The sequence below is a fragment of the Sphaerodactylus townsendi genome, linkage group LG03 (assembly GCF_021028975.2).
Source record: "Sphaerodactylus townsendi isolate TG3544 linkage group LG03, MPM_Stown_v2.3, whole genome shotgun sequence".
In the NCBI taxonomy this organism is placed as follows: Eukaryota; Metazoa; Chordata; class Lepidosauria; order Squamata; family Sphaerodactylidae; genus Sphaerodactylus; species Sphaerodactylus townsendi.
The window spans coordinates 57,230,389-57,256,675 of NC_059427.1; the positions used below are offsets into that span (position 1 = coordinate 57,230,389).

A 26,287-nucleotide genomic window follows, 5' to 3' on the forward strand; every position below is an offset into this window, starting at 1 on the left:
CATGTTTATCTCCTTAAATAATTTATCAAAAATCTACTTTGCTTTACAGATTAAAAAGCAGGTGTTTCCTGCATTAAATGGTTTGAGTATATGGTATAACATTTATTTTGTTTCACTCACCTTCACAATGATATACAGAAACAAGAAATATGTGGGAATCTGACATTACAGCACCACATGCTAGAACCTGTACAAAGAATTCCTCGCTATGAGCTGCTCTTGAAAGATTACCTTAAAAAACTTCCTGAAGAGTCACCAGATAGAAAAGATGCTGAAAGTAAGTAAAAGTTCCATTCATGTGGTAGCTTACTTTTTAAATGGCATTCAGAAATGAATAGGGACTGTCCATGAAAAAGCTTTTTAAAAATATTTTCCCCTTTGTTGCAATTTGATATAAACCTACCTAACATCTCAGTAACATAAATTTCTTGTACATATTCATGTGACTGTTCTACATATTTTAGTACATGTTCATGTCACTGTTCAGCATCTGCACTTAAACGACATAATAATATATGTTTAAATCCACAAAAATCTGATAATGCATGTAAAATATTAAGATATGACTCAGCTGATATCACAATCAAACCAGCCCAGAACACTGCTTAATTCCCAAAGGCCCACCTGAACAATTCGCTTGCCTATTATATTAGGTGCTATGAAATGCACTCAGGCTACTACTGCTGCAGCCATCTTGTTTTTTGGCTTCTTAGAGGCACCTGTTTGGCCATTGTGTAAACAGACTGCTGGACTTTATAGACCTCAGTATGATCCAGCATGGTTTTTCTCATGTTCTTATGTTTGTAAGTACCACAGGACAGAGGTGTCATCAGAGAGTTAGAGTCTAATTGAGAAAGCGCCTCTTCTAGTAACAGCTAACTGGTACTGGGCACCTTCAAGAGTCCCTGAGAAGATGACCAAAAAGGGCACAGGAGGTTGTAATGGGAGATGCAGTCCCATAGGTATGAAGGTCCTAGACCATAAAGGGCTTTAAAAGTTAACCTTGAATTGGATTCAGAAACAAATTACTATCCAGTGCAGCTGCCATAAAATTAGAGTAATGTGAGCTGACCAAAATGTTCCAGCCAGTATCTTGACAGCTGTATTCCCAATCACTTGAAGTTTCCAAAGCATTTTCAAGGGGGTGTGTATGGGTAAAGTACTGTCAAGTCACAGCTGACCTCTGGTTACCCAGTAGAGTTTTCCAGGTCAGACACTAAAGAGGTGGGTTGCCACTGCCTTCCTCTGCATAATGACCCTGGTATTCCTTGGTGGTCTCCCGTGCAAGGACTAACCAGGGCCAACCCTGTTAAGCTTGTGAGATCTGACAAGATCAGAGTAGCCTGGCCTATTTGGGTAAGTCCTTTTCAAGGGTAGACCCACAAAGACAAATTGCAACAGTCCAATCTGAAGGTGACCACTGCATGGATCAATGTGGCAAGGCGTGACCCACACAAATAAGGAGCCAGTTGGCAAACCTGATTTAGGTGAAAAAACACCAATTGCTCTATCATGGATGCTCAACCACATCCATGGCTTTTTGCAGAGTCCACAGCTGTCAACTGGACATCATCAAGTTTCAGAACTCACCTTCTAGCTAGCATGTCAGTTTTTCCCAGTCACATGACCTCCACTTTGGATGGATTCAACTTTAGCCAGCTTACCCTTAACCACTCAACAACTGCATCTGGGATAGTGTGAGAGCCCTACTCCTGACTGCTTATCCTGCAGGAGGAAGAGATGTATGTCATCAGCATATTGATGGCACCCAACTCCAAGCCTCCTGACAATCTCAGGAAGATGATGCTTATTCATTAATTAACATCCGAGAAAGGATGAAACTCTGTTGTTACCTGAATTAGTGGGGGTCTGTTCCATTTTAGGTTGGAGAATTAGCAGAGACAGATAATACACTGTGAAAGGACAGGCTACAGGATCTCCACCAAAGCTTTCCCCTTAGAAATCCACAGGAGATTGGAGTTTAGAAGTTTTTAACAATTCTATTTAAAAAGTAAAATAATAAATTTACACACAAGTTGGCAAAAGCACACACACACAGAGAATTTCAAGAAGCCTAAGATTTAGATAGAGATAAAGGATAGATGGGAATAGCAGAGGTCGTTGCAGCATAGGGTAATGTTTACCAGATCCAGAAAAGGTCTGAGGAGGCAGAGTCCAATGGATGCAGAAAAAGATGACATTGGGTGCAGCATAACTGAACCAAAGGTTGTCCAGACAACACTGGGCAATGGGCTCTAGTTTGGACTGACTAGATATAAGAAGAACTGACCTTCTGGCAATATTAAGAGAGCCAATTTTCCTGGACAAAGCAGAGTTTTGATTCTCAAGAGAGAATGATACAATAGATGAGTCAGAGCTGAGGAGCATCCAGATTTTGGTTATATTTTGGTGGAGATGAATTTTCAACTCCACAGTATTCTAGTTCAGAGTAAGGTTGGATGGTTCTCCATTGGTAGGGCACAAAGTGTGTGATAGAATTGGCTAGGGGAGAACAGGACTCAGAGGAGTTATGTGTGCCAGTGATTATGAGTGCCAGTGAAGGTCCCTGAAGTGTATATCCAGAAAAAACACAGGGTCAGAGGGGATGCTTCAAAAACGAAGCAACACTGTTAAAAAGGTGTGAGGTTGGAGTTCTGCATGGAGCATCCCTCCGTGGTCCCTCCAATAGAAATTCTCTGTCTGCAAGTGTTCATAGACATTCATAAATATAGCATGCAGAGACCTGACCTCAGCTAACATGTTCTGTTGTACTTCACTAGTTCCTGGATATTGACAGCTAAATCCACCTTCTTCTCCTTGACCCTTTTTGCCCAATATGCACCACTTATCAGAATCTTGTTATCTGGCCAGTATTAAATGGAACACTCTAACACTTATGCTTGATCCTGACAAATGCAGGAATGTTGCTCAGTGATGCTCTGCTTACAAATATGGCATTTGTGTGTAGCAGCATTTTTGGTCTCAAGGTATGTGCATCAAGGACATAAAAACTAAACTATTAAATGATAACAATCTTAATATATGACTCCTGCGCTCTCTTTATCGCAGAGTCCCTGGAGCTCATTTCAACAGCAGCAGACCATTCAAATGCAGCCATCCGAAAGATGGTAAGTAGAAAATGTGCAACAGAATCAACTGAGCCATTTACTAAGATGCTTATTTGGTGCAGTGGTTCTCTAATTATCACATAGTGACTTAATGGTAGTTTTCATGCTAAACTTAAGTTTCAGATACAGATTAAGGGTGGTGTAAGTCTGAGACCCATGCTGCAGTGTTCCCAACTCGAAAGCCCAGGTGGAAAACTGAATTGGTTTATAATAGACATGGACTAGCTGGGAGCTAAAATGGTCTTTTGTTTTATGGTTGCAGGAAAAGATGCATAAGCTGTTAGAAGTATATGAACGACTTGGAGGAGAAGAGGATATTGTTAACCCAGCCAATGAACTGATTAAAGAGGGGCATATTCAGAAATTATCAGCAAAGAATGGCACAGCTCAAGATAGATATCTGTTTCTGGTGAGTAATTTGATTTCTTTGAAGTAAAGTGTATACATATCGTTTTCTTGCTGGTTCAAGTTCAAAGTTCTCTTGAGAAAATTTATCCCAAGCAAGCATAGGTTCCCATGCAGTCTTCCAATTAAACAGCTTCTTCCATTTTTTCCTGTCATCTTTGAAATTGTGGAGGAAAAGGTGTTAAAGCAAAAATAGCATTTTCCCCCTTTATGATTATACTGTCAAGTAATAAGTAACCCCTATGTTAAACAGCTAGTTGCCACTAATTATGTGAGTTATGAACCATCTAGGCTAAATATCTGGTTGTTTACCAAATCCATGTTTTAATTTAAATGTACATTTTTCAAGTGTTCATATCTGCCTACTAACTCATAGGATTCCCTAAGTGCCTTACAACAATTCTGAAGAGACAATAAGAAATATATATTTATTTTGGGTACTTTTACCCTGCTTTCTCTACTCAGTGTGGATTCAGTGTAGCTTGCAATATGAAAACAACAACAGTCCATTAAATAGAACAAGACTCCCTGTCATCTGAAGGTGAGGAGCAAGAGATGGTAAAAGTTCCATAGCTTCCCTTTAGCCTTCTAGGGCTGGAGGGGAAGAGCAGAACAAGTGGTAGCAGCCCTGCCTTTGTTGGAAACAGTCTCTACCCACATGTATAACTGTAACTAGGTACAACTGTCTATTTGTTTTCATCCCACACTTTCTCCGAGGAGCTGGGGGCAATATACATGGTTGTCCACACTTTCACTTTTCCTAGCAACAGTCTTGTGAGGTGGATTATGCTGAGAGGCTAAAGATTACCTAGTGAGCTTCATCCCTGAGTGGGGATTGGAACCAGTTCTCTATTATCTCAACTTTTTTTTCTTATGACCCCTCTGAGTGTCTGCCATGTCAGTGTGGTCCCCTCAAAATCTTGCTCCCCACACAAACATATGAGGTGTTCTGTTTTTAAGAAAACATAAGCCAGGATTGTGTTGGGGCTTAAAGCTAATAACAAGTAGTAAGAATATAAGTTAAAGGAAGAAAAATGTTAATTCCACATGGATGCTATCCCCTCTGCTTTGACTTCCAAACAGAAGCCATGTTTTTGGAATATCTACATGACATTGTCCTCTAAGTGTTCTTTTGTTGACCTCAGTGTTCTCTTTCACAAGTGTAACAAACGGAGACCTCTTTACAACAAGGCTGTTTTGCTCTGAAAAACACAGTCAAAGTGTGTAATCACACCATCTAGACAAGAAAGGGTATATTTCAAATGTCCCACTCCCTATTTTACTATTGTCAGTCACTTATTGACACCATTTTCACCACTATGTAACTAAAGGGCTTTTTGAGAGCTTTGTAACAGATAATGCTTCTGCAATTACCATATTTTCAGCCTTCAAAAAGCTTAAAATGGGGAAAATGGCTGCCATGAGGGGTTGATAAACTCCATTTCCCATGTGCATACATTCCTAAGTGCTCACACTTACCTATGCAGTGGTGTTAAAAGGTGATAAAAACCTATGTATACAATTACAGCGGTGATAAAAGGCACGTTGAGAATGTTCACCCATATGGAAGCAGCTAAGACGTGCAGAACAGAAAAGTATATAAAATCAGTCTTTATATGTTGAGCTTCAGAGAGAAGCTGCAGTTCATAGATGGGTAAAAGATTTAGGATGACAACATGGTTTTTCCTCCAGTCTCCCCATAAACTATTTAAGTTTTAGAGAAAGTCTGACCTTGGTAAATTTCCTTCACCATTTGAAAAAGAAAATAGTACCAGCAACTTTCAATTTCTACCTGATTCGTAGAACACTTTAAAAAAAAAGAACCTTTTTGAACTGATCAGTGTAATTTAGTTTTATATTATTGACACTTTTATCAGTCATGCAATTTTGTGCCTAATATATTTTCTGAACAACTCTCATGACTAAGACTTTCTGCCTATTACAGTTTAACAGCATGGTGTTGTACTGTGTGCCCAAGCTGCGTTTGATAGGCCAGAAATTCAGTGTTCGGGAAAAGATTGATATTGCCGGATTACAGGTTTGTTACTTGATCTTCTTTCCTTTTTGCTCATGAGTGTTTCCTCCATGGATTTGTCAGTCTTGTCACAGAAGCCTCCCCTAGCTGAAAAACAAGCACTCTAAGTATGTGAACAAGGTAGAATAAAGGTAGCTTGGCAAGCAGGACCTGTTAGGCAGAACTGTGGGGTATAGAGGATGTTTGACATGCCCTGCCAACAATTTTAAAAAATAGCAACAGCTAAATCAACTTAGACAGTTACTACCTTGATATTGAAGCACCTTTGATGTCAGAGGGAAGGTGTTGAGGGGTTAATGTAGAGGCAGACTCATATACTTCTCCAGGAACAGGGAAGACATAAAAGTATTTCATTTAATTCTTATTTATTGAAAATATTCGTGGACTCCCTCTCAAAGTGTCTAAGAAAGTTCACAAAAGATAGTCTAATAAAGCTACTGAATTAACAATATAGTCCCAATATTAAAACCAGAAAACCAGATAAAAAGGTAAGAACCAAAACATCAGCTGCATAAAGAAGAACACAGACTGCAATCAATTAAAATAATAGCATCCTCAGAAAGCAAACTAGCAAATGGGAGCAACTGCTCAGTTTAAAGTCAGCTGAAGTCTGAAGTCTCGTCCTAGTGCCGTTGATGGCTCCAGGCACATGGAAGGAGGGCGGACATTCCATAGTCATGAGGTGGCCCCTGAAAAAGCCTTGTTCCTCATAGCTGTCTGTCACATTCCAGAAAGCAGCTGTGGCAGAGGCACATGAGGAAGAGCCCGAAGCTATGACTGTTGTTTCTGGGCAGGGTAAATGGGGCAGATGTTCTTTTAAGTATAGGGCTTTATGGGTTTAAAACAGCACCTCAAATTGGGACTGAAAACAAGCAGGCCCACAGAAGGACTTTCAGCCTTGGTGTAATATGCTGCCTTTAGTCCACCCATATAGTCCACCCCAGCTAGCAATCTTGGCACTGAATTCTTATCTAACTGAAATATTCAGACTGGCCCCAAGATGGCCAACTGTAAATATGATCTTGGAGAGAAGCAGAGAATCTGCATTTAACTTTCTTGTGATTTTGAGATTTGCAGCAAAATTCTTAAGTATATTGACTCAGAAATGTCCCATTAGTTTTAGAATGGATTACTTCCAGGTAAGAGTATGTAATATTAGCCTTAAAGTACTTTGTATTTGAAGTGTCAGTGAAGTTATTGTTTGGCAGCTGGCATCGATGTTTTATGCCCGATCCCTTAAATGTAGACACTCAGTTTCTTTTCTTTTTTCAAGTCAACATTCCATGGTTTTTGTGCTGTTCTTCATTTAGAAGGTGTGAAGTTTGTATGGGAGTCTTAAAAAGGACTAAAATAAAGTTTTAAATTCTAAAATATTGAAATGGTTTTTCAGGTTCAAGAAATTGTAAAACAAAATGTTGCTCACACATTCTCAATAACAGGAAAAAAGAGGTCATTGGAACTACAAGCAAGGTACAGCGATTGTTCTGCGTGTCTACTTTTATTTTAAATATGGTAACTTATAAGCAGGAGTTAGAAGAAATTATTATGCTATTATTTATTGTTTTGTGCCATTAAGCTAAAATAAAAGGGGAGGGAAAGGTTTGCTTTTAGTTATGTTCAGCTTTCTTTTGAATAAGTTGTACATCAGGTTCTAGAAATAATCCATTAATTTTATAATTGATCTTAAAAATCAATGCGATAAGTGATATTTTTCTTATGAGCTTGCAAATGTTGAAATTAAAATTACTGCTAGGTACAGTGCAGTAAAATGTTACTGTCTATAAAGCAAATTTATCTGTGTGTTCTGGCTTTATAGGACAGAAGAGGAAAAGAAAGAGTGGATTCGGGTTAGTAGAATTATATTTTACTGGGTACTTTTGCAGTTGACAAAAACGTATTCCATCTTCAAATGAATTAAGCTGAATATTAACGTTGTATAGTTGGGCATTAATCAAAACCCAAACCAGATATGCCCTATTCCTTAATGTAGTCAATAAACCAAATCCAAACCAGAAGATGAATGACAGTTGGTAATATTAGGAAACATTCAGATTTGACCATTGTTCTGAAACCTTGCTGTTTGGCTTAGAGTTCAAAATAGTCAGAGAGAAGGAGGAGAATGAAGAAGTGGTTGCATAATGGAGAGGGCATTGGCCAATCAATAGAGATACACACAGATTTTGCCATTATGAGATTTTGTGGCCAGAGTGGTTTTTGTACCAATAACGTTTCTGGATCACTGGCTTGGGAGTAATTCTTTGATTCAATTTGACTGTATGTAAGCATAGTAATTCCTGGTGCAAAATGGCTGGGGAGGAGTGATTTGGCCATCTTTGGAGCTGCAGACAGGCAAATTACTCAACCCACAACCATTTTGGTGGGCACTCCCCTCATGCCATCATACCAACCTTAACCTGGTTTCTGGGGCTTAAAAATTGCCTTTTCCTGAAGCTGCTGTGTGACTGGAAGGAAAATGAGTTGGGTCCAGGGATCCAAACCCATCCTGCCAACAAACAAAATGTGTTATTTGTCCCTTTGTCCCTTCATTACTTAAGTGTTCTTAATATTGTAGAAAACACTCTCTTGAGGAATGTCTTCTCCCACTGATATTTTTCAAGATTATAGGTCTGTCTTTCTTTTAAACGAACTTTGGTTAAACATTGTAGATCATTGCTTATTTATACACATTTTCTTTTGGTTATTACCTTCCAGGTCTTTCAAGCAACAATTGAAAAACATAAACAGAATAGTGAAACATTTAGAGCTTTTAATAATTCTTTTTCTCAAGAAGATGAACATCTCCCAGATTCATCAGTAAGTATTGAACAATCATTATTTCTATGGCTTCTGTCCAACCTATGCTGTAGACAAATCCACATTTCCGGCTTTGGGGTAAAATATAGTTTCAAATATACTTGAACTATGTTAATTTTTTTGCTGATATACTGGGCAGTGAAACACAGGTATTGGTCACAGACTCTAATTTGAAAGCCACTCAGAGACAGTTGTGCTGTTGGGTTATACAGAGATGATCACCAATTTTCAAGTATTTTAAATCTTCTGGTGGTGTCATGGGCCAATAAACCATGGCTGTAATACCTTGTGTGTCTAATATAGCTATTTGAACCAAGTTCAAATTCCCACTTGCTTATTATGTTCATTTTACTCCAGGATAAGAAGTTATCCCTATTTTGCAGAATGTATGGCCCTTTCTGCACGGGCCAAATACGGCGCCCTGGGGACGGCAAAAACGCCGTCCCCAAGGAGCTGTTCGCACATGTACGCCGACCCAACCCTTACTGTGGCCGTGCGGAAACGGCCTATGTTAGGATAAATGCTGCTTTGAATTTCTGGGTGGAAGGATGACAACAGTGTAATAAAGTACAGAGTACAATGTACAGCATCATGTGTAAGCTACTTGGAACAAACATACTATCACATTTTTTCTCTAATGTGAAGTTATTAACAAATGTTTCATGTGTAGGATGACATCCATGGTGAATGAAATGTCTTTGAAGAACCTAATTTACCATTTCTTATCTCTTACCAGTTCAATGCCCAGTTTTCTCAATTATACTGCATTGTGAGCATTAGTTAGTGTCTGGGGAGAAAGGCAGCATGGTATCGCCAGATCTTGGAAGCTAAGCATGGTTAGTACTTGGATGAGAGATCACCAAGGAAGGCTTTAAAACTACCTCTGTATCTCACTCACCTTGAAAGTTGGTTGCAATTTGAATCTACTTACATACCTAGCAACTAACTAGTACAATCATAGTGATTCTCCCTGATTATTATACACCATGGGAGAGCTTGTGAGGGCCAGCAGTTATTGTGCTTTGCTGACCCAGCAATTGTCAGACTCTTCTGAAAGGCTCCTTTGAAAGTGCAAGGGCTCATAAGATCCAGCCATTAAGAAACTGTAGTTACCATCTCAAGAGTGTTGTTAAAATGCTCTCTTCTTGACTTAATATGTCTTGTTGCTAAAGTGTTTTCTCACGGGGCCCCCCCCCCCCCCCAGATAGCAAGCACCAGTTCAGTGGAATCTATGCCAGGGACAGATGGCATCAGCAGCACATCTGGAGGGGTAAGTAGTTGAGAGATTATTGCCTCATTAAAATCAATGTGAATATGCTTTTTTAAAAAGACAGAAAGAAATACTGTTGCAGACAATGTTATACAGTAATCGGTGGTAGTGATAGCATTTACAATTTAGAGGCATATATATTACAGTGTTGAAGAATTGCAATTTGTGGAAGCATCCTAAGAATGTACCACTCCACCAAGCACACACATTCAATATAAGATATGGCTATTAATATGAAATGTGTAATTCTAACCTTTTGTATTACTGGAGTACCACTGAGCATACAGGGTTATCTCACCCCAACAATATTAAACCTTAGCTAGTTTTGTGTATCCTAAGTGAGGGGAAGGGATTTCCTCTCTGCCTTCTCTATGCGTGAGGCACATCCGGTCAGGTGGGGGTGTGAAATTGTCAAAGCACACTGTGGAGAAAGGGGAATAAAATCAACATTATCACTGGCTCTTTTCCTCTGTGGCTGCCAAGGTGGTGGTGATTTTACTCTCTTTTTTTGTGACCAGCTATCCCTTCTCCAGACATTTGCCTTGGTGCTAGTATGTGGAGGCTGTGGTGAATGGTAGGACATTTTTGGAAAGGATGGATCTCCTATATCCATTGCTGACCCCCAGCTCAAGGAAGTTTGCAGTTTACCTATCCTCCAGTCACTGTAGTGTTTCAGGGTAGCAACCATAAAGCTTACCAGACAATACTCAGTTTCCTGGACCAGAGGCTTTGGGTAGGAAATGGTGCCTGGAGGCAACTCCTTCTCCAGGCACCTCCCCTGTGGCCCCGCCCCTGGCTTGCCTGCATGGAGGTGGGGCTTGGGGCTGAGCCCCATCCTTGAGCCCCACCCTCTACTCTGCATGGAGGTCAGGGGCATTGCACTGCCCCCTTCTTTTAGCAGGCCCCATCCTGCCTTGGACTGTCATTTCCAGTTATGGCAAGCATTTCAACAACATACCGATTGATAATTTGCATAGTTAGCAAAGGCTCTTGGGTATGTTGTTGAAATGATCACCATAACTGGAAAAGATAGTTCAAGACTGGACTGGGCCTGCTAAAGGGCAGGGTTTGGGCCATGCAGAGGGTTTGGGCCATGCAGAGCTATGCCACTGTCCTGGACTATGGGATGGGTGCTCAGTTGAGGAATGTGGCTAACTAGAACTACAGGTGTCATGTCAGAGAGTCATATGTGACTAGGCTTGGAGATTCAAATGGGTGCACCGAATCCCAGATTTGGGCTGAATCTGGGTGAATTCAGGCATATTCGGGCCGAAATATGTCCTGCCCGTATATGAGCCGATCCGAATGCCTCTTATTCCGGCTTTTTGGGGTATTTTTGGTGTTTTTTCGCATTTTTTAATCTAATGGCACCAAAATTTCAAGGTCTCAGCTGGAGACTGTCCTGATGATGTCAGCCGAGTTTGATGAAGTTTGGCTCAGGAGAGCCAAAGTTACGGACCCCCAAAGTGGGTGCTCCCATTGCCCATTGTTTCCAATGGGAGCTAACAGGAGATGGGGGCTACCCCTTTGAGGATCCATAACTTTGGCATCCCTGAACCAAACTTCATCAAGCTCATGTGATATCATCAGGACAGTCTCCTAATGAGACCCTGAAATTTTGGTGCTGCTAGCTTTAGATATGCGCCCCTGACAGGCACCCTGTAACAAACTGAGTCCATACAATAGAATCTTCATGAATGCAGAAAGATCTTTAATATATGGCTAGATGAAACATGGTCCTTGAGAGAACTAAACTACAAACGTACAGTAAGACATGAAGAGAACTTTTGAGTCTGCCTTTTTTAGATACTTTCTCACGCAAGGCTAGACCAGTCTGGGAATAGTGCCAAGCAAGAGATAACACAACAGTAAAAACAGGTGTCAGGAAGAAACTGTCACATTCCAATCCCCTCTTTACACACCCCAAGAAATTTGTCCAGATTCCCTGCTCTGCAGTGCCTTGACTCCATTGCAGCCAATTGGAAATTTCTGAGTGTGTAAGCAGCCTGCACATTTTGGTGCCACTACCTTTAAAAATGCACCCCCTGCAGGCCAAAACGCAAAAAACACAAAAAAAATTTAAAAAATCGAAAGGACCCAAATATATTCAGATATCCAAATATATTTGCGCATACCGAATCTGGTATTCGGGCTTATTTGGGCATACAGATATTTTTATGGCCAAATAAGCCCGAATTCAAATTTTACCAAATATTTAAGGTATTGACCAAGCCTATATGTGATCCCAAAACTACTGAGTATAATGTTTTCAAGCTGTTCCTCATTCTGTTGGTTTATATTTGTAGACTGACATTTTACAGTGTATATTCTGTCTGAGTTTTGCCCTGAACTATTAATGAAACTGGCCCTTCCTAATGTAAAAGTTTCAGTGTTACTTTCCTTGTGAATATTAGGTATGATGCAGATTATATTGGTTGTATTTCTTTGGAATGAGCTTAGAAAAGCAAGTGTTGTGAAAAAATTCATTGGTATATTAAAAGTGCAAAGAACTGAATAATAGTAGAGAAGGCTCATATGACCAGCTCACCTAACTAAAGAAAAGAAAAAAAACCTTATAAACTTACCAGCATAGATATCTAGATTTAATAAGAGATTACAAAACAGAAAAACTCTTGAGCATGGAAGAAAAATAAGAAAAAATGTTAAATGGAGAAGAACACCATCAGAGAACTAAAGTAACTGACGGAAATAATTAGAATGAATTATTGTTAGCTATTTAAGGCTGTAGCTCTCTAAAAGCCATTGCAAAAATCAACAATTACTGCTGGGTGTATTTGTCCTTGCACATGACTGAGCTTAAGACTAGGTGGGAGGATAAGCTTGCTTGTACTGGTTAGCTATAAATCTTAGCAGTGTTTCTGAGTAGTAGGAAATCACACTATTTTTTAAAATCAATTTTTCAGTATAAGCCAGGTAAAATAACTCAGAACCATGTTAATCCATGTTTCTTTGGGGACATTTAGACTCTTGATCCTGATCGGCATAGCAGACAGTGCTTCTGATTTTTAAATTAATTGCTAGAAGACAAGGAGCTCTTTATTTCAGCTCTACCATATCCAGTATTCCTGATAATTAGGGCTGTTTTAACTTTTTTAAAAAGTTGGTCAATTCAAATATGATTTTAAATCAATTGCTTGAACCGGCACATATTTTCATATGAATCCAAACAACTTTTGAAGAACAAAGTGTGCTTTCTTTGTTTTTAGAAGGTATGTACATATGTTAGATCGGGCACAATCTTGAAATTGGCATTTCTTCTATATCATTGTGGAGGAATGTGTCTTCCAGGATGGCACCTATGATTTAATAACTATAACTGAGGGATATTTTTTTTTAAAAAAACTTGTTTCCTGATTAAGGAAACCCTTTTAGTAAATCAAAGCAGTTTCAAAACAATCTAGTCAACTATTAAACTAGACATTTCAACCCTATATGCAGCCCTATATGCAGTTGTTCTCTATAGCATACCCCAGGGCAAAACTGCAGCAAACATCTTGAATCTATGCCCAAGGTCCTTACAGGCCATAGTTTTAATAAAGCATATACAGAGAAAATAAGATATGCTGTAGGTTATCTGCAGGTTATGCTGCCTGGATGACTTCCTGGAGGAAGGGCTTTTTAAAATCTAAATGTAAAGATCTACCAAGAAAGTTGACAGAAAGTGTCAACAATTTTCCCATAAATTAAAATTCCTACAATGCCAAATGTGAATGATTACGAACTTCATTACAAAATGTTTGGAAGCCATTAATTTAAAGAAAAATATAATTAATTTCTTTGTCTGTATGCATGTTTTACTGGTGCACGCATGGCTCACACTGCAATTAAAAATACCTTGCTGTTTCTTGAATATGCCTTTATGACCAGGGAATCAGACCCTGGAAGGGAAAAAAAAAACATTAACCACATATAAGGCATGTGCCCTGAAGCCTCGTTTTAGAGCACAGTTTGCTATACTATAATAATATGCAGTTTTACAGGATGCTTCATTTCCCTTTACCCTCTCAGCAGGCTATGGGCAAATCTACAGCCTGGAATCAGTATGACCCAGCTGCCGTGAAGTAATTAGAGATTCTGCAGTTGCTCTGGGAAAGCCATAATGGCTCCAGATTGAGGCACTTTAGGACTATGGCCCATGACCATGAATTGTTGCAGCTACTCCAAATGATCCATCCTTTGTTGTACAGAAGCTAGCCAGTTCTGTTTCTCAGCTGTCAACGCGCTTGAGATCTACTTAGATGTGGCTGACATGAGGAACCTTTGCTGAGCACTTGGGCCATAACTTCAATAATTGATAAGGTTCTCTTTGAGAGCAACAGTAGCGTAGTGGTTAAGAGCAGGTGCACTCTAATCTGGAGGAACTGGGTTTGATTCCCCACTCTGCTGCTTGAGCTGTGGAAGCTTATCTGGGGAATTCAGATTAGCCTGTGTACACGCCAGCTGGGCGACCTTGGGCTAACCATAGTTTTTCTGAGCTCTCTCAGCCCCACCTACCACACAGGGTTTGTTGGGGGGAAGGGAAAGGAGCTTGTCAGCCCCTTTGAGTCTCCTTACAGGAGAGAGGGGGGGATAAATCCAACTCTTCGTCTTTGTAAGAAGTAACCTTTTTTGCATGACCCCCATAGTGTTTTTGTTGATTTTGAAATCTAACATTCAAACAGCAGCTTTTTTACATTGAGTTCATATAAACTTTTTTTTAAAACCCTGTATAACTTCTGCAAAACTTCACTGAAAAAAAACCTCCCAGTTCTTCAATAAATGTTGCTTGTGTCTTTAGTTGCAACCTGTCAGCTAAAAATAATTATTTTTAAAAATCACAGTAAAAATAGCAAATGATCTGAAATTAAGATTCATATTTCCATGTCCTTGTTTATTTTAATATGTTGGAGTAGATGCCACAAATGGTAATTATGAATTGTGCCATCTAAAAGCTTGCGTTGAAGTGTGGTCCTATTTGCTTAAGGCTTATGCATCTAAACCACTTGGTGGTAGTGGTAGTCAGCAAACCAGAAACAGACTGACTTCCTCATTCTGTCCAGCCTGCTAAGTAAATATTTAACCAATTGAGATATAAATAGCATTACCTGGAAAACCATAAAGCCTGTTTTGAAAGGGGGGTGGGAGGGAATGTAGTGATACTAACATGCATTAGTACATAACTGCACAACATTTTCATTCAAAAGACAAAACAATGTATGTGACTTTTATATGTGACTATCAGTTCTCTTGAAGAACTGCTCATCTTCAGCATCTGCAAAACAGTGTTTATATATTGAACTATACGCATCATGCAAACATTCCCTGAAATGTAAACTCGAAATTCGAAGCATTATATGGGTGAAATAAGTTAAACAAGTTTCAGTGTATTCACTGAATATATAATATGTAATATAAAAAGTTACATAAATTATATTATAACTGGTTATATTATATTTTGTAAGCCACCCTGCAAATTGAATTAATAATAATAGTAATAATACTAAATTAAATTATTATTAATAATGATGATAATAATATAATACATTATAACAAGTTGGGGATTCATGAGGGCATGAGGGATGGGCTGTAAGATAAAGAACTGGCAAATCCCCCTTCTAACCCAGGTTTTCTTCTCTGGGATTCTAAAAACTGCTTGTTGCTTGAACAACTCAGTTTCCCTCCTCTGCTCTGGCGTGTTTGTTTGCTTGCTTTAACTGACTCTCAGCTGCCTAAGGGAGATAAGCATGCTAGCTCACCATTTTGGGCCTTTCCCCCTATGTTTTAAAAAATCAGTATTGTAATTTTTTCTGCATACGTGAAAAGTCCACTGAAATATAAAGGCACCTTTTTCTTTCTGCTGCCCTGTTGATCCATATTCTGTGGTGTTAGTTTGGTATTAAGAGAATAGATTGGGGATTCAAGAGAAAACATAGTAAAGGATAAACATTTGAAAAATATCTTTTTTTTCCAAATTTCCCTTCCAAATTACTAGAAGCTATAAGCTGTAGCAAATCAGTTTTTCCTACTCATTCTTTTTTCTTCAACCCCTTCCTTCCTTTTTGATGCCAGACATTTGATCATCTTGGAGAGAATGCCTATGCTTAGGCTTTATCTTCTTGCTTTGCGATTGGAGCAGGAAAGGTGATATTTTTTAAAATAAAATTTGCAGTCACATTTTTCTGCATTCCTGAGAAATGCAGAATGCAGAAATTTCTGCATTCCTGAGATGTGGACAAACCCTCTGTCCTTGTGTGTAGGTGATCTTATTTCCCCACTAATAGAGAAACATTATCAGATATTCTACCCAGTTTTGGCGGGGGAGGGGCGGGACACATACACATGAAATGCTCCAGAGGAATTCTGTGCAGCTAAGCTATTTTGCAGTAAACCAGCAACAGCTACTGTAGCTCTTAGTTTGGGACAGTGAAAGAGTAAAGCTGCAAATTGGTGGTATAGTTGTGATCTTTGACTAATCCTAAATGACCCAACAATAAAATCCCTGATTGTCCTTAACTAGATTGATCTACTAAGCCTAATATGAATGCCATTAATGGCTGTTCATTCAAGATACTTCTAACAAATAGTTTCCGTACTAATCCTTGTAATTTACAACTACTACAAAGTGCCATACTGAAACGATCCCTGGGTGTATGATCAATATATCCTTTCTGAAATGTGAGCATTAAGGGGTCTATATGTAAATGTCTTAACAAATCTATAATGAACTCCATAAAGTTTAATAACCAGCCATATCTGTACTTCATAAAAGATTAATATCTTGTTCTTGCTGGCCAAGAGAAGATACTAATATGAATGATAAGCTTTCTCAAGTGGGCTCAATGTTTAGTTATGTATGGTGCTACAATTTGCCACTTTACTCATAATGGATATTATTAAACAAATTTAAAAAAAGAAGAAACTTTGAAAATTAGCAAAGCTTGTCTACCAGTTCTTAAAAACACCAAAAGCAAACCCCAAGGGCATGCTAAGTTCATGAACAATAGACTCCACCCAAACACAGGATTTGCATTCACCAATACTTCTGCTGCTTCAGGGCATGAAAAGGTGAATCACTCCCTGGATTGATAAGCCCCACCTGCAATACAATACTATCAACCACATCTTTGCATAGCAAGTTTCACCCAAACACGTACTGATTGGTTCCCCATCCTGGGACATGGACAATATATACCCCACTAAACATTCCATTCTCACTGGACACAGTGTGTAACAGACTTCCCCCTTTGATTCACCTCTGAAGATGTCAGCCACAGTTGCAGGTGAAATGTTAGGAACAAGATCCACCAAACCACCGCCACACAGCCCGGAAAACCCAACAGAACCAAATAAAATCATGAATGGTCCCATGGAGTTAGATCCATTTGAAGCATTCCACTCATACAAGAGACATCTGTCAGTGGAACATAAAGTTTGCTGTTTGCATGCAGATCTGGAATTAGAAGAGGTGACAACTTTAGATGGGATAATAAAAGGCAAAGTTTGTTTATTTACATGAATCCAAAATAAGGTTTCTGCAGTAGCCACAGGCCAACCCCAAACCAATTGGTGGGATGCAGAAAAGTCAGGCCTCTTCTGTTAGTCCATCTCTGATTTTATGGGTGAAGCTACCCTTTCTCCAAATTTAGAGATATCACATGCATGTAGCATATATCTCAGGCTGATGATGTTCAAGGAAGGTGCACAACTTCCTGTCATCTTAGTCACTGGGTTTATGGGTTGAAGACACTGGCAACTCCCAAGATGTCCCTCTTCCAGGCCCATGAAGGCACTGAAGCCCCACGTCTGCTTTGAGAAATATTCCTTCACCCTCTAAGTGATGCCTCAAGGAGCCTCCCCTAAGCTGTACAGTGTACCCCTCAAAACAAATTTTTCCACACTGCTCCACCACGAGGAATCAGCTGCTTGGCCCTCCCTTATCCACTCACCCCGATGACTTCCAAGAGGCCATGCCACAAGTGCCCCAGTGCCTTTATCTCAGAGATGGGCCCATTGCCCCTATACAGGTGTGGATAACAATGCTTGATGTCTGGATGCTCAATATGTGCACCTCGAGTGTGCACAGTATCAAACCTCACTTCACCAGTCACCTTGGACTAAGCCCTCTCCAAGCATCAGGGTGCATTTCACCTTTCCACTGGTTTTCTAGTTGGGGCGGGGGGGGGGGGGAATTGAAGGGGGATGCTACTGTGCCTTCCTTGACCTTTATCTACCTTTCCCTGCACAATATCCCCCAAACCTACGACTGACTTCAAATTATTTGCCATGCTTTGCACTCCGGGGCCTATTGCTGGAGCCCCAAAACCATGTGTTAAACCCTCCATCAAATAATATGCATCTGGTCTAAGAGGATAGCGCTGGAAATGTATTGGGCTGTGCACCTTTAGTATGAATGTTGCTTATTTTGCTTCCTGGATTCCTTAAAATTGTGTTGGGACTAGGGCCATTCATCATTTTTTTTGTATTTTTCACATTCAGGTTTGTTGGACCCAAAATTTTCAACAAAGCCCTCCCCCAACTGAATAATTATACTAGCAAATGGGAGGGTTTTGGGGGGCTTTTTTCAGATATCCAAAAATTTTCAGCTCTATTAAAGTCTATTACATTTGTATTTCTGTTAATTTTGAAGGCTCTGGAGGGGGTGCTTTTTAAAGTACAGGCATCAAATTTGTGGCATAGCTGCAGATGGCTCTCCCTATCAGAACCCTGAGGTTTGATGAAGTTTGGGCCAATGGGTTCAATTTTTTGGGCCCCCAAAGAGATGTCCCCACATTCTATTGGAGTTTTCCATTTTTTTCAATGGAAGATGGGGACATTCCACTGCCGCCATCTGGAGGCACTTCCAGACTGAGAATGTGAAGGAGCACCCATGCTGGCAAGCAGCTGTGGGCAACCCTGAAGATGCCTTTTGTGAGGAGCTTGGGGCAGACACCTGTGTCTAGGGGACACAGGAAGAGATGAACAAAAGGGATGGAGTTGAGATGGCAGCACCTTGGGCTTGCCCCTCCATCTCTTCCTCTTGCACCACCTCTGCCTCACCTCCTGTCTCCCTTAGAAAGTCTTTCAAGCTCTGAACAAACCAAAGATTGAGATGGTGCACACATCCCCTTCGCCAGCTCCTCCTGCATATTCTTGGTTCCTGAGGTGAGCTCCAGAGTCTCAACTATCTTCCCCAAAGCTCACCCCAAAAGACACTCAAGCAAGTCCTCCTGTTGCTGCTGGGAAGGCTCAATCACAGCTGGAGGAGGGGTCAGCCTGAGCAGCAGACCCTGTGCAGTGCCAGCACGTGCAGTCACCAGTGCAAGCAGTGTCACTTGAGCAGCTGCCTCAACAAAGAGCATCTTGTGGGGCTTCTTCATTGTACCACTCCAGCCAGAGGTCAGGGTGGTGGAAAGCAGCTCTGCACAGTTGGGGAGAGAACAGCAGCCCTCCCGCTCCCTTCAACCTCTGCAATTCTCTCCTTTGCCTTTCCCCCAGGATCCTACTGCTTTCCTTTATGTTGCTCATTTTTTACCCAGGCAAAAATCTGACTAACACAGTGAAGTTAAGCATGTAGCTACCTGTCCTGCCATGCAACATAACAGACCCTGAAAGCTTTTTAAAGAACGGTGCCCCAAGAAAACTAAGGTTTTGTAAAATGTCACATCACCTGATTTTGCTGTGTGTGGTTTTCCTTTGAAAAAAGAACATCTGCCTGATGACTTCCTACTCTAGAACTTGTCTAAGGTTAATCTGCAACTATCCTGGAGATGAATTGTCAAAACTTTTTAAGCAGAGAAAAGTAACTGCAATAAAATTTGCCATGGTTTCCCTACTGCAAGCTCCCCAATTGCAGATAAAAGAATTGAGAGGAGCTCCTCTACAAAGCTATTGCCTGAGCTAAGGAACTAGTTTTTTAAGCCCTCCTGACTTCAGTCATTATGAAGCTTAAAGCCAACACTGAACAGATTTAGTTCATGCCAATTAACTATTTGGCAAACAAGATCCTTGACTCTTCTTAACATCTACACTTGTAGCCTTACACTTGTGAAAATTTGAGGTTTGCTTTTTGATACCAATTCATAACACCCCCTTATTAAAACTAGTCTCATTAAAACAAGACTCTATTTAAATCGATAGCCTCTATTTAAATCTCTCAACTATGATATCATAATGGCTTAAATGAAACCCGCACTGAGGAGCACAACAATATAACTCCACCAACTCAACAAAGCAACAAGACACAGAACCTCCCCCAATCCCTGTAAATGATTGAAAAAATACCAGGGAACAAGGGCCCGGTTCATTACAACACTTTAATATAACAGAGAAGCAAGCTCCAGAAAATGAAGGAAAGGGTGGCAAGAAAAAATCAACACAAAAAATTGAAATATTTCCCCCACCCAGACCCTAAAACCCAGAAAAAGAAACATCAAAAAAATCCCAGGGGTTAGAAAGCACACAAAACCAAATGAAAAAACCGTTTTAAAAACCCCAGAGCTTCCCAAACAAGGTCAAAAAATACAAAAAACTCTCTGTGGCATTTTCCCCACAGCCAGTATATCCTGGGATAAAGAGGTGAAACATCCCAGTTTGGCCATGACTTCCGTGATGACCCCTTCTGGGTTCTCACTCCTCCGGTGATTTCCTTATCCTCAAGTGCTCTGGGGTCTAAAAACGAAGATAAACCATGCAGGTTCTTTTTTAAAAAACCATGCTGCTCCAGCTCCCATACAAACACTGAGGGAGACGGGCCAGTTTATTTTTCCTGCCTCGCTGCCTGCAGCCAGAAAAACGGGACAGTTCGTGCATATGCGGCAACGTTGGCGAGGAAAATGAAACTAAACCGGGGGCTATGCAGGTTCTTCCTCCAGGCCTGAATGTGCTGATGGGCTGCCGTGCAGAGGGAGAAACTGAGATAGAAACATCCCAGTATGTATGATCACGGTTTTCCCCCAGGATATTTTGTCAGTCCAGAAACGCCTGTAATCAAGTAACTAATCTGCATAACACCCCTCAAAAAAACCCACACAGTCAAACAGGAGTAGATCACCAGTCCCTCAGGCCTTGCAAGGATTTGTGACCTGTCACACCGCCCCCCCCCCCCATTCCACATCAGAAGACAAGGGTTTCTAAGAAAAAAGATAGAAGTGGTGAAGGAAGGCACCTAACCTCCTCCCAAAAACACCCAAGAAAAACAACTCAGAAAAAAACAGCAAAAACACACACAAGAACCTAATTTTTTAAAAAATATATTTATGGAGCTTTTAAGAACACAACAGGGAAACTAAACAACTGAACTTAACCTGAAATCCAATTGGCTAGTCTCACTTTCTGCTCCTACTTCCACCCTCCCCTCTCTAGAGGTTGCTGCCATTCACATTAAGACTGCAGCAGCCTAGCAACACTACAGTGCAAAGTTTATTGCAGCCATTGGTCAAATAGGAAAGCTCTAGTGAGCTCTCCTATTTGTTCCCTCAAAATTTCTCTTCCCCTCCCTCTTGTTGCCCTAGAAACCAGCCACAAGGCAGGACAAGGGCAACAGGGGATTGCTCCTTCCAGAGCAATCCAGCAAATGGGGGGCACCTTTGCCAGCCCAGCAGAAACTACCTGGAAGCCCACCAGATCACCAGCCAAAGTAAGTTTTTTTTTTAAGTGGGAAGTTAATTTTAAATCCCAGTTCCCAACCTTTTGAATGGGCTTTAAATTTATTTTCAGGATTTAAAAAACCCAATCATTTCTCTGTGCCTTTACATTGGCCATGGGAAGGCCAAAAAAGCTGAAAAGTTTCTAATCTCTTCAACTTAATCCCCTTCGGGGATCGGGCGGTATATAAATTTAAGAAATAAATAAATAAATAAAATTAATTTGAATAGCCTTTTTTCAGCTTATCGAAATGCCCAACCATAGTTGGGACTCACCCTCTCCCCATCTCCCACTAGGACCTGTCCCTGCAGAAGCAGCAGGTGGTTCCACATGATCCTGAAGGAGGAGCTGAGGGCTGGTGTGTGGGGTGGCAATATGTCCAAGATGTACCATCTACATAGTATGGAAGTGGTTCAGGTGTCCCAACACCATATGAATCGCAAGGTTCACCAGTCATGTCAGAGTACTTACATGCTTCTGTTCAGTTCACCACCACATTGCCATGTTGAATCTCCTATCTTGCATCATGCTGTATGTAGCTTAGAGCCTCTCTGTATTTGATGGGTTCTGTTTGGCATTAAACAGTACGTTCCATATAGTCCTGCCTGCACTTGGCATTCAAGAAGATCCATGCAATATTGTACAAACTCAATGACTGTTAGCTTTTTGGGCTTAGGTGCATTCCCCTCCTTCACTAGCCCTACTGGAATTGCTAGCTGTATACCACACTAATGTAGCCTGCTCAGCAGTTTTCCCCCAAGTGGTACCCACCTCCTCAGAAAAGATTTTCAGTGTTAAAAGAAAAGTGTCCCTGTGGAGGAGAGAAAACTGCAGTTGTAATCTCCTTTAAAAATAATAATTCTAAATGGAATGGGGACATTGAGCAGTTAAGGAAATGTTTGCGTTGTTTCAGATAATTGCCCATGTCCTCCAAGTATGATCTGTGCTGCACTTTGTGCACCATTATCTGAAATCATTCAAGTAAAGAAGTTTATTTCAGATCAGAATGCAAATGTCCCACTTCTTATTGGGATAGAAGGTGGAGCCTTCAGGAGAATAAGTTAGCTCACATATCAGGAACAACAGAGACACCTTGAGAATGTAAATTGACTTTTTAAAAATTCTGTGTTCGTAGGCAATGTTTTAGCAAGTCCAGCTATTGTTAAAAGCTGTTTAATAGTGTATAGCTTCCTTTCCAAATGTCAAGGATCATTTGGCTATGAATGTTTTTTATGGACCAAAGTTGGGGTCAAGATGCATCTGGCAATCTTCATGAATCCCTACTATTTGCGTGTGTTAAACCTCTGTCATACAGAGGCCAGGCTTTCTTTTAAAATAACAGTGACAAGGCTCAAGTTGCCCTTGACTGATTTGCAGTAATTTGGTTTAACCTAACTTTATTTTATTTTTTCTTTCAGCCTGAGTGTTGCAGGAAATCTTCCAAATCGAAGAGAGACAAGGAGAAGCAAGCTTGCAAAAGCTGCAGTGAAAGCTTTAACTCTATTACCAAAAGACGTCATCATTGTAAACAATGTGGGGCAGTAAGTATTGGGTTGAAAGTTCAGTCTTTTCTGAATCTTTGATAGTTTTCTCTTCAAACATCTGCCAAGAAGAAGGCATTGTTTTTTTTAAGTGAGACAGGTGAGAGCCCCAATATGTATATCGGCATATTGCTCCATCCCCTGTAATTTAGCTTGGTTCATCTGCTTCTGTGCTACATGGACGATCCTGGGAGCTTCTCAGATTCACATGCCGCTCTCCTCCAAGTCATATGCCAGTGATTTGTGTCCTGGTTTCCAGTAATAGTACTGTCAAGTCAAATACCCCCAAAAATGCAAACTATGCTGTAGACAACAATAATGCCCCAAATAGTCTTAGGTAACAGTGTAAAAATGCAGCACACATTTAATATACACATAGAAATGGATAGTCGTGCAGTCCCCAAGGTTCATGGGGAGGAAATATTCCTTCAAGGTCTATAGTCCAATATGAGCATCCAAATGTTGATTGTCCAAATAGTCCTAGTGGATGAGTCCCCTGACTTTATGCCCGTTTACATGGAAATATTAAATCCACTTCTTCTGTGTTGATTGTAGGGTTTTGTCTGCAGTTTTCCTGGGATCACAATGTAGTAAATAAATTCAAGTTCATCGTGGAAACATTCTTACAAAGTGTATACTGTCAGGCGTCAAGAGTTAAATTTGACTCTTAGCAATGCACTGATGGGACACACTTCGCAAGAACGTTTCTGTTGCAAACATGAATTGTATTTATTATACTGTGATCCTAGAAAAATTCCATACCCTGAAATCCTAGAAAAATTCCATACCCTGAAAGTTCCAGGAAACTTAATAAATATTTAATCCACTATAATCAGAAAGCAAAATTATTCCCTGATTCCTGGCTTAGTGGGGAAAGCAGGAAAGAAAGTAATATCTTGGGTACCAGTCCTGAAATTCTTATGTTCAGTTCTACCCCACCCCCCAAAAAACAATAATGAAGCTATTGTAACATTAAGGGGGTTTAGGTTTCAAGTATGACTTATGAACTTCTCTTTCTGATACAGGTTATCTGCGCAAAATGCTCAGAGTTTAAGCCATTTGCTGATAATAGCCGTCACAACCGGGTGTGCAAAGAATGCTTTCAGCTACTATCAGCCACATGCAACTTGGGCAACGAAGCTGCAGGAGAACAAAAGAAAAAGGCCATTACAGAGGTATATTTGTCTTGTCAATCAACTTTATACATGTTGGCTAACTCCTCAAAAGCAGGGTAAAAAGTCATTTACGTTCTTATTTCAAATGTATTAATATTTTTGTACCTCATAATTTATTATATTTGTCTGCCAAAGGGAGGTCATGGACTGTATGAATGTAATTATTCCTCTGTGAGCTTTTACAGTGGCGCAGCAGTGGCGCAGCAGTGGAGCAGCAGTGGCGTAGGAGGTTAAGAGCTCATGTATCTAATCTGGAGGAACCGGGTTTGATTCCCAGCTCTGCCGCCTGAGCTGTGGAGGCTTATCTGGGGAATTCAGATTAGCCTGTGCACTCCCACACATGCCAGCTGGGTGACTCCCTATTGGGCTGAGTCACAGCTTCTCGGAGCTCTCTCAGCCCCACCTACCTCACAGGGTGTTTGTTGTGAGGGGGGAAGGGCAAGGAGATTGTAAGCCCCTTTGAGTCTCCTGCAGGAGAGAAAGGGGGGATATAAATCCAAACTCTTCTCTTCTTACAGGAGACCGTAACAGGTCTATACTAAGAACCATTTTGACCCAGTTGGTAAAATATGGGTCTGTTTGTTAATTTAAACAAATATATTCTGCCTTTCCACTTAATGAAGGTCCACAAGGAGGCAAACATAAAAACTTTAAAACATTTAAACAATTAAAATACAATTAAAATGTAATATTCAATTAAAACACATAAATTAACATTAGCAGGACGAGCAAAAACCATTATTGCGCATATTCCAGATGCAACAAAAAAGTCTTCACCTGCTGGCAAAAGATGCTTGTAGAGGGAAGCAGATTAATCTCCCTGAGGAGGAGTTCCAAAGTTTTGGTGTTGCAATGGAGGAAGTCTTTTCTTGGGTTGTCACCCATCTAGTCACAGGCGTATCTACGCAAACTGGAGCCCGTGGGCAAAACCTGAGTCCCCCCCCCCACCGCAGCTTCTCTCTAGTGTTTTGCAGCACTGCACTGTGACTCCTTTCACTTGTGCTGAAGCAGCTTCCTCATTAATTTTCGATCTCCTCCCAACCTATTTTAAGTGTGAAAGAAGCTGTGTCATCTTAATTGCTATTCTCAGTTCACACTGTGGGAGATGAATTTCAGCTAAACATTCCAAAAAAACCCCCAACAGTTGTGCAGTACTGGCATCTAGGTGCTTAATCTTAATCATAATACATAATAATAATTAAATCCCTGTGGTAATTAGACTTCTGTACATGGGTTGTGCATGAATAAATGCTTGAATACCAACATATAACAAATGTGTAAGTGCCTTCAACCTCCAACAATGAGCAATGTTTGTTCATTTGTTTTTAAAAACAGAAGCTGAGCAGTTTGGGAGCAGAAAACAGTCTCTTCAGCAGTCAATTCCTGTTTCAAGAAAAAGGGAAAGCGTGGAGCAAAGTGTGGCTCACCATTCTCAAGTCTGAGCCTCTTGTTCTGTATCTGGAAGGAAGAAATCAGGTAACATCTCAGGCTATAAAACAGCAACAAAAATTATCACATTGAGAAATGGGCTAGAACAGTCATTCTCCAACTCTGAGTCAGGGCACAATAATGGATCGCCAGCGTTCTACTAAATCATTGAAGGTTTGTGTGTGTTCAAGAAGGAAGCTGCCTTTTGCATTTCTGCCTGAATCACTGCTGTGGCATTTTTTCCTTCCATCAGGCTAGTAATTCTGTCCATCTCTTCCGGACATGTAATTGAAGCATTCAGTCATTTTCAGGGTACAGAGATGTGGCAGAACGACCTGCTCTTAGCAGAGGTTTTTCCTTGTACCTCACTTGAGTCACTGCTGTGAACTTGGTGACTCAGATCTCCATCAAAGACAATTGTATTTAATCAAATACAATTGAGCTGTGCAGCATTGCAGACATGCAGAACATCATTTAAACTGAACCTCTATGTGTACAATTCCACTGTTTATGCCACAATAGCACACCAGTGCAGAGCTGCCTGGGACACGGCTCTCTAATGTTTCATGCATATTATCTGGTGGCCTAATTTAAATTAGAGGCTCGGGAGTGCAGTGTCGCATAGGGAAGCTTTTCTATACCATCAATGTCAAATTTAAATCACACTTTATACAGAAGCACTGGGGCAGCCTCCCCTGAGTTCATCCTTTAAGTAAATCATTCTGGCTGGTAGCAGGAAGCATGCTTCCAGTTTTAATGGAGATGTATAAGCCATAGTACAGTAACAGAGCATCAGCTTTGATTGCAGAAGGGCCCAATTCAATCTCTGGCATCCTCAGGGCCAGACA

At 40.5% G+C, this 26,287-nt stretch overlaps 1 protein-coding gene across 2 annotated transcripts in view; it reads left to right on the top strand.

The window, feature by feature from the left end:
• Positions 1 to 26,287, top strand: part of FGD3 (FYVE, RhoGEF and PH domain containing 3) — a 117,123-nt gene that overhangs the window by 87,887 nt on the left and 2,949 nt on the right. For both annotated transcript variants that reach the window (XM_048490646.1, XM_048490647.1), the window contains exons 8-18: positions 139 to 277; positions 3,070 to 3,128; positions 3,391 to 3,537; positions 5,479 to 5,571; positions 6,959 to 7,038; positions 7,385 to 7,415; positions 8,281 to 8,382; positions 9,587 to 9,652; positions 22,714 to 22,836; positions 23,862 to 24,011; positions 25,347 to 25,487. In XM_048490646.1, coding sequence (XP_048346603.1) covers positions 139 to 277; positions 3,070 to 3,128; positions 3,391 to 3,537; positions 5,479 to 5,571; positions 6,959 to 7,038; positions 7,385 to 7,415; positions 8,281 to 8,382; positions 9,587 to 9,652; positions 22,714 to 22,836; positions 23,862 to 24,011; positions 25,347 to 25,487 — 1,131 coding nt within the window. The remainder of the gene's footprint in view (positions 1 to 138; positions 278 to 3,069; positions 3,129 to 3,390; positions 3,538 to 5,478; positions 5,572 to 6,958; positions 7,039 to 7,384; positions 7,416 to 8,280; positions 8,383 to 9,586; positions 9,653 to 22,713; positions 22,837 to 23,861; positions 24,012 to 25,346; positions 25,488 to 26,287) is intronic.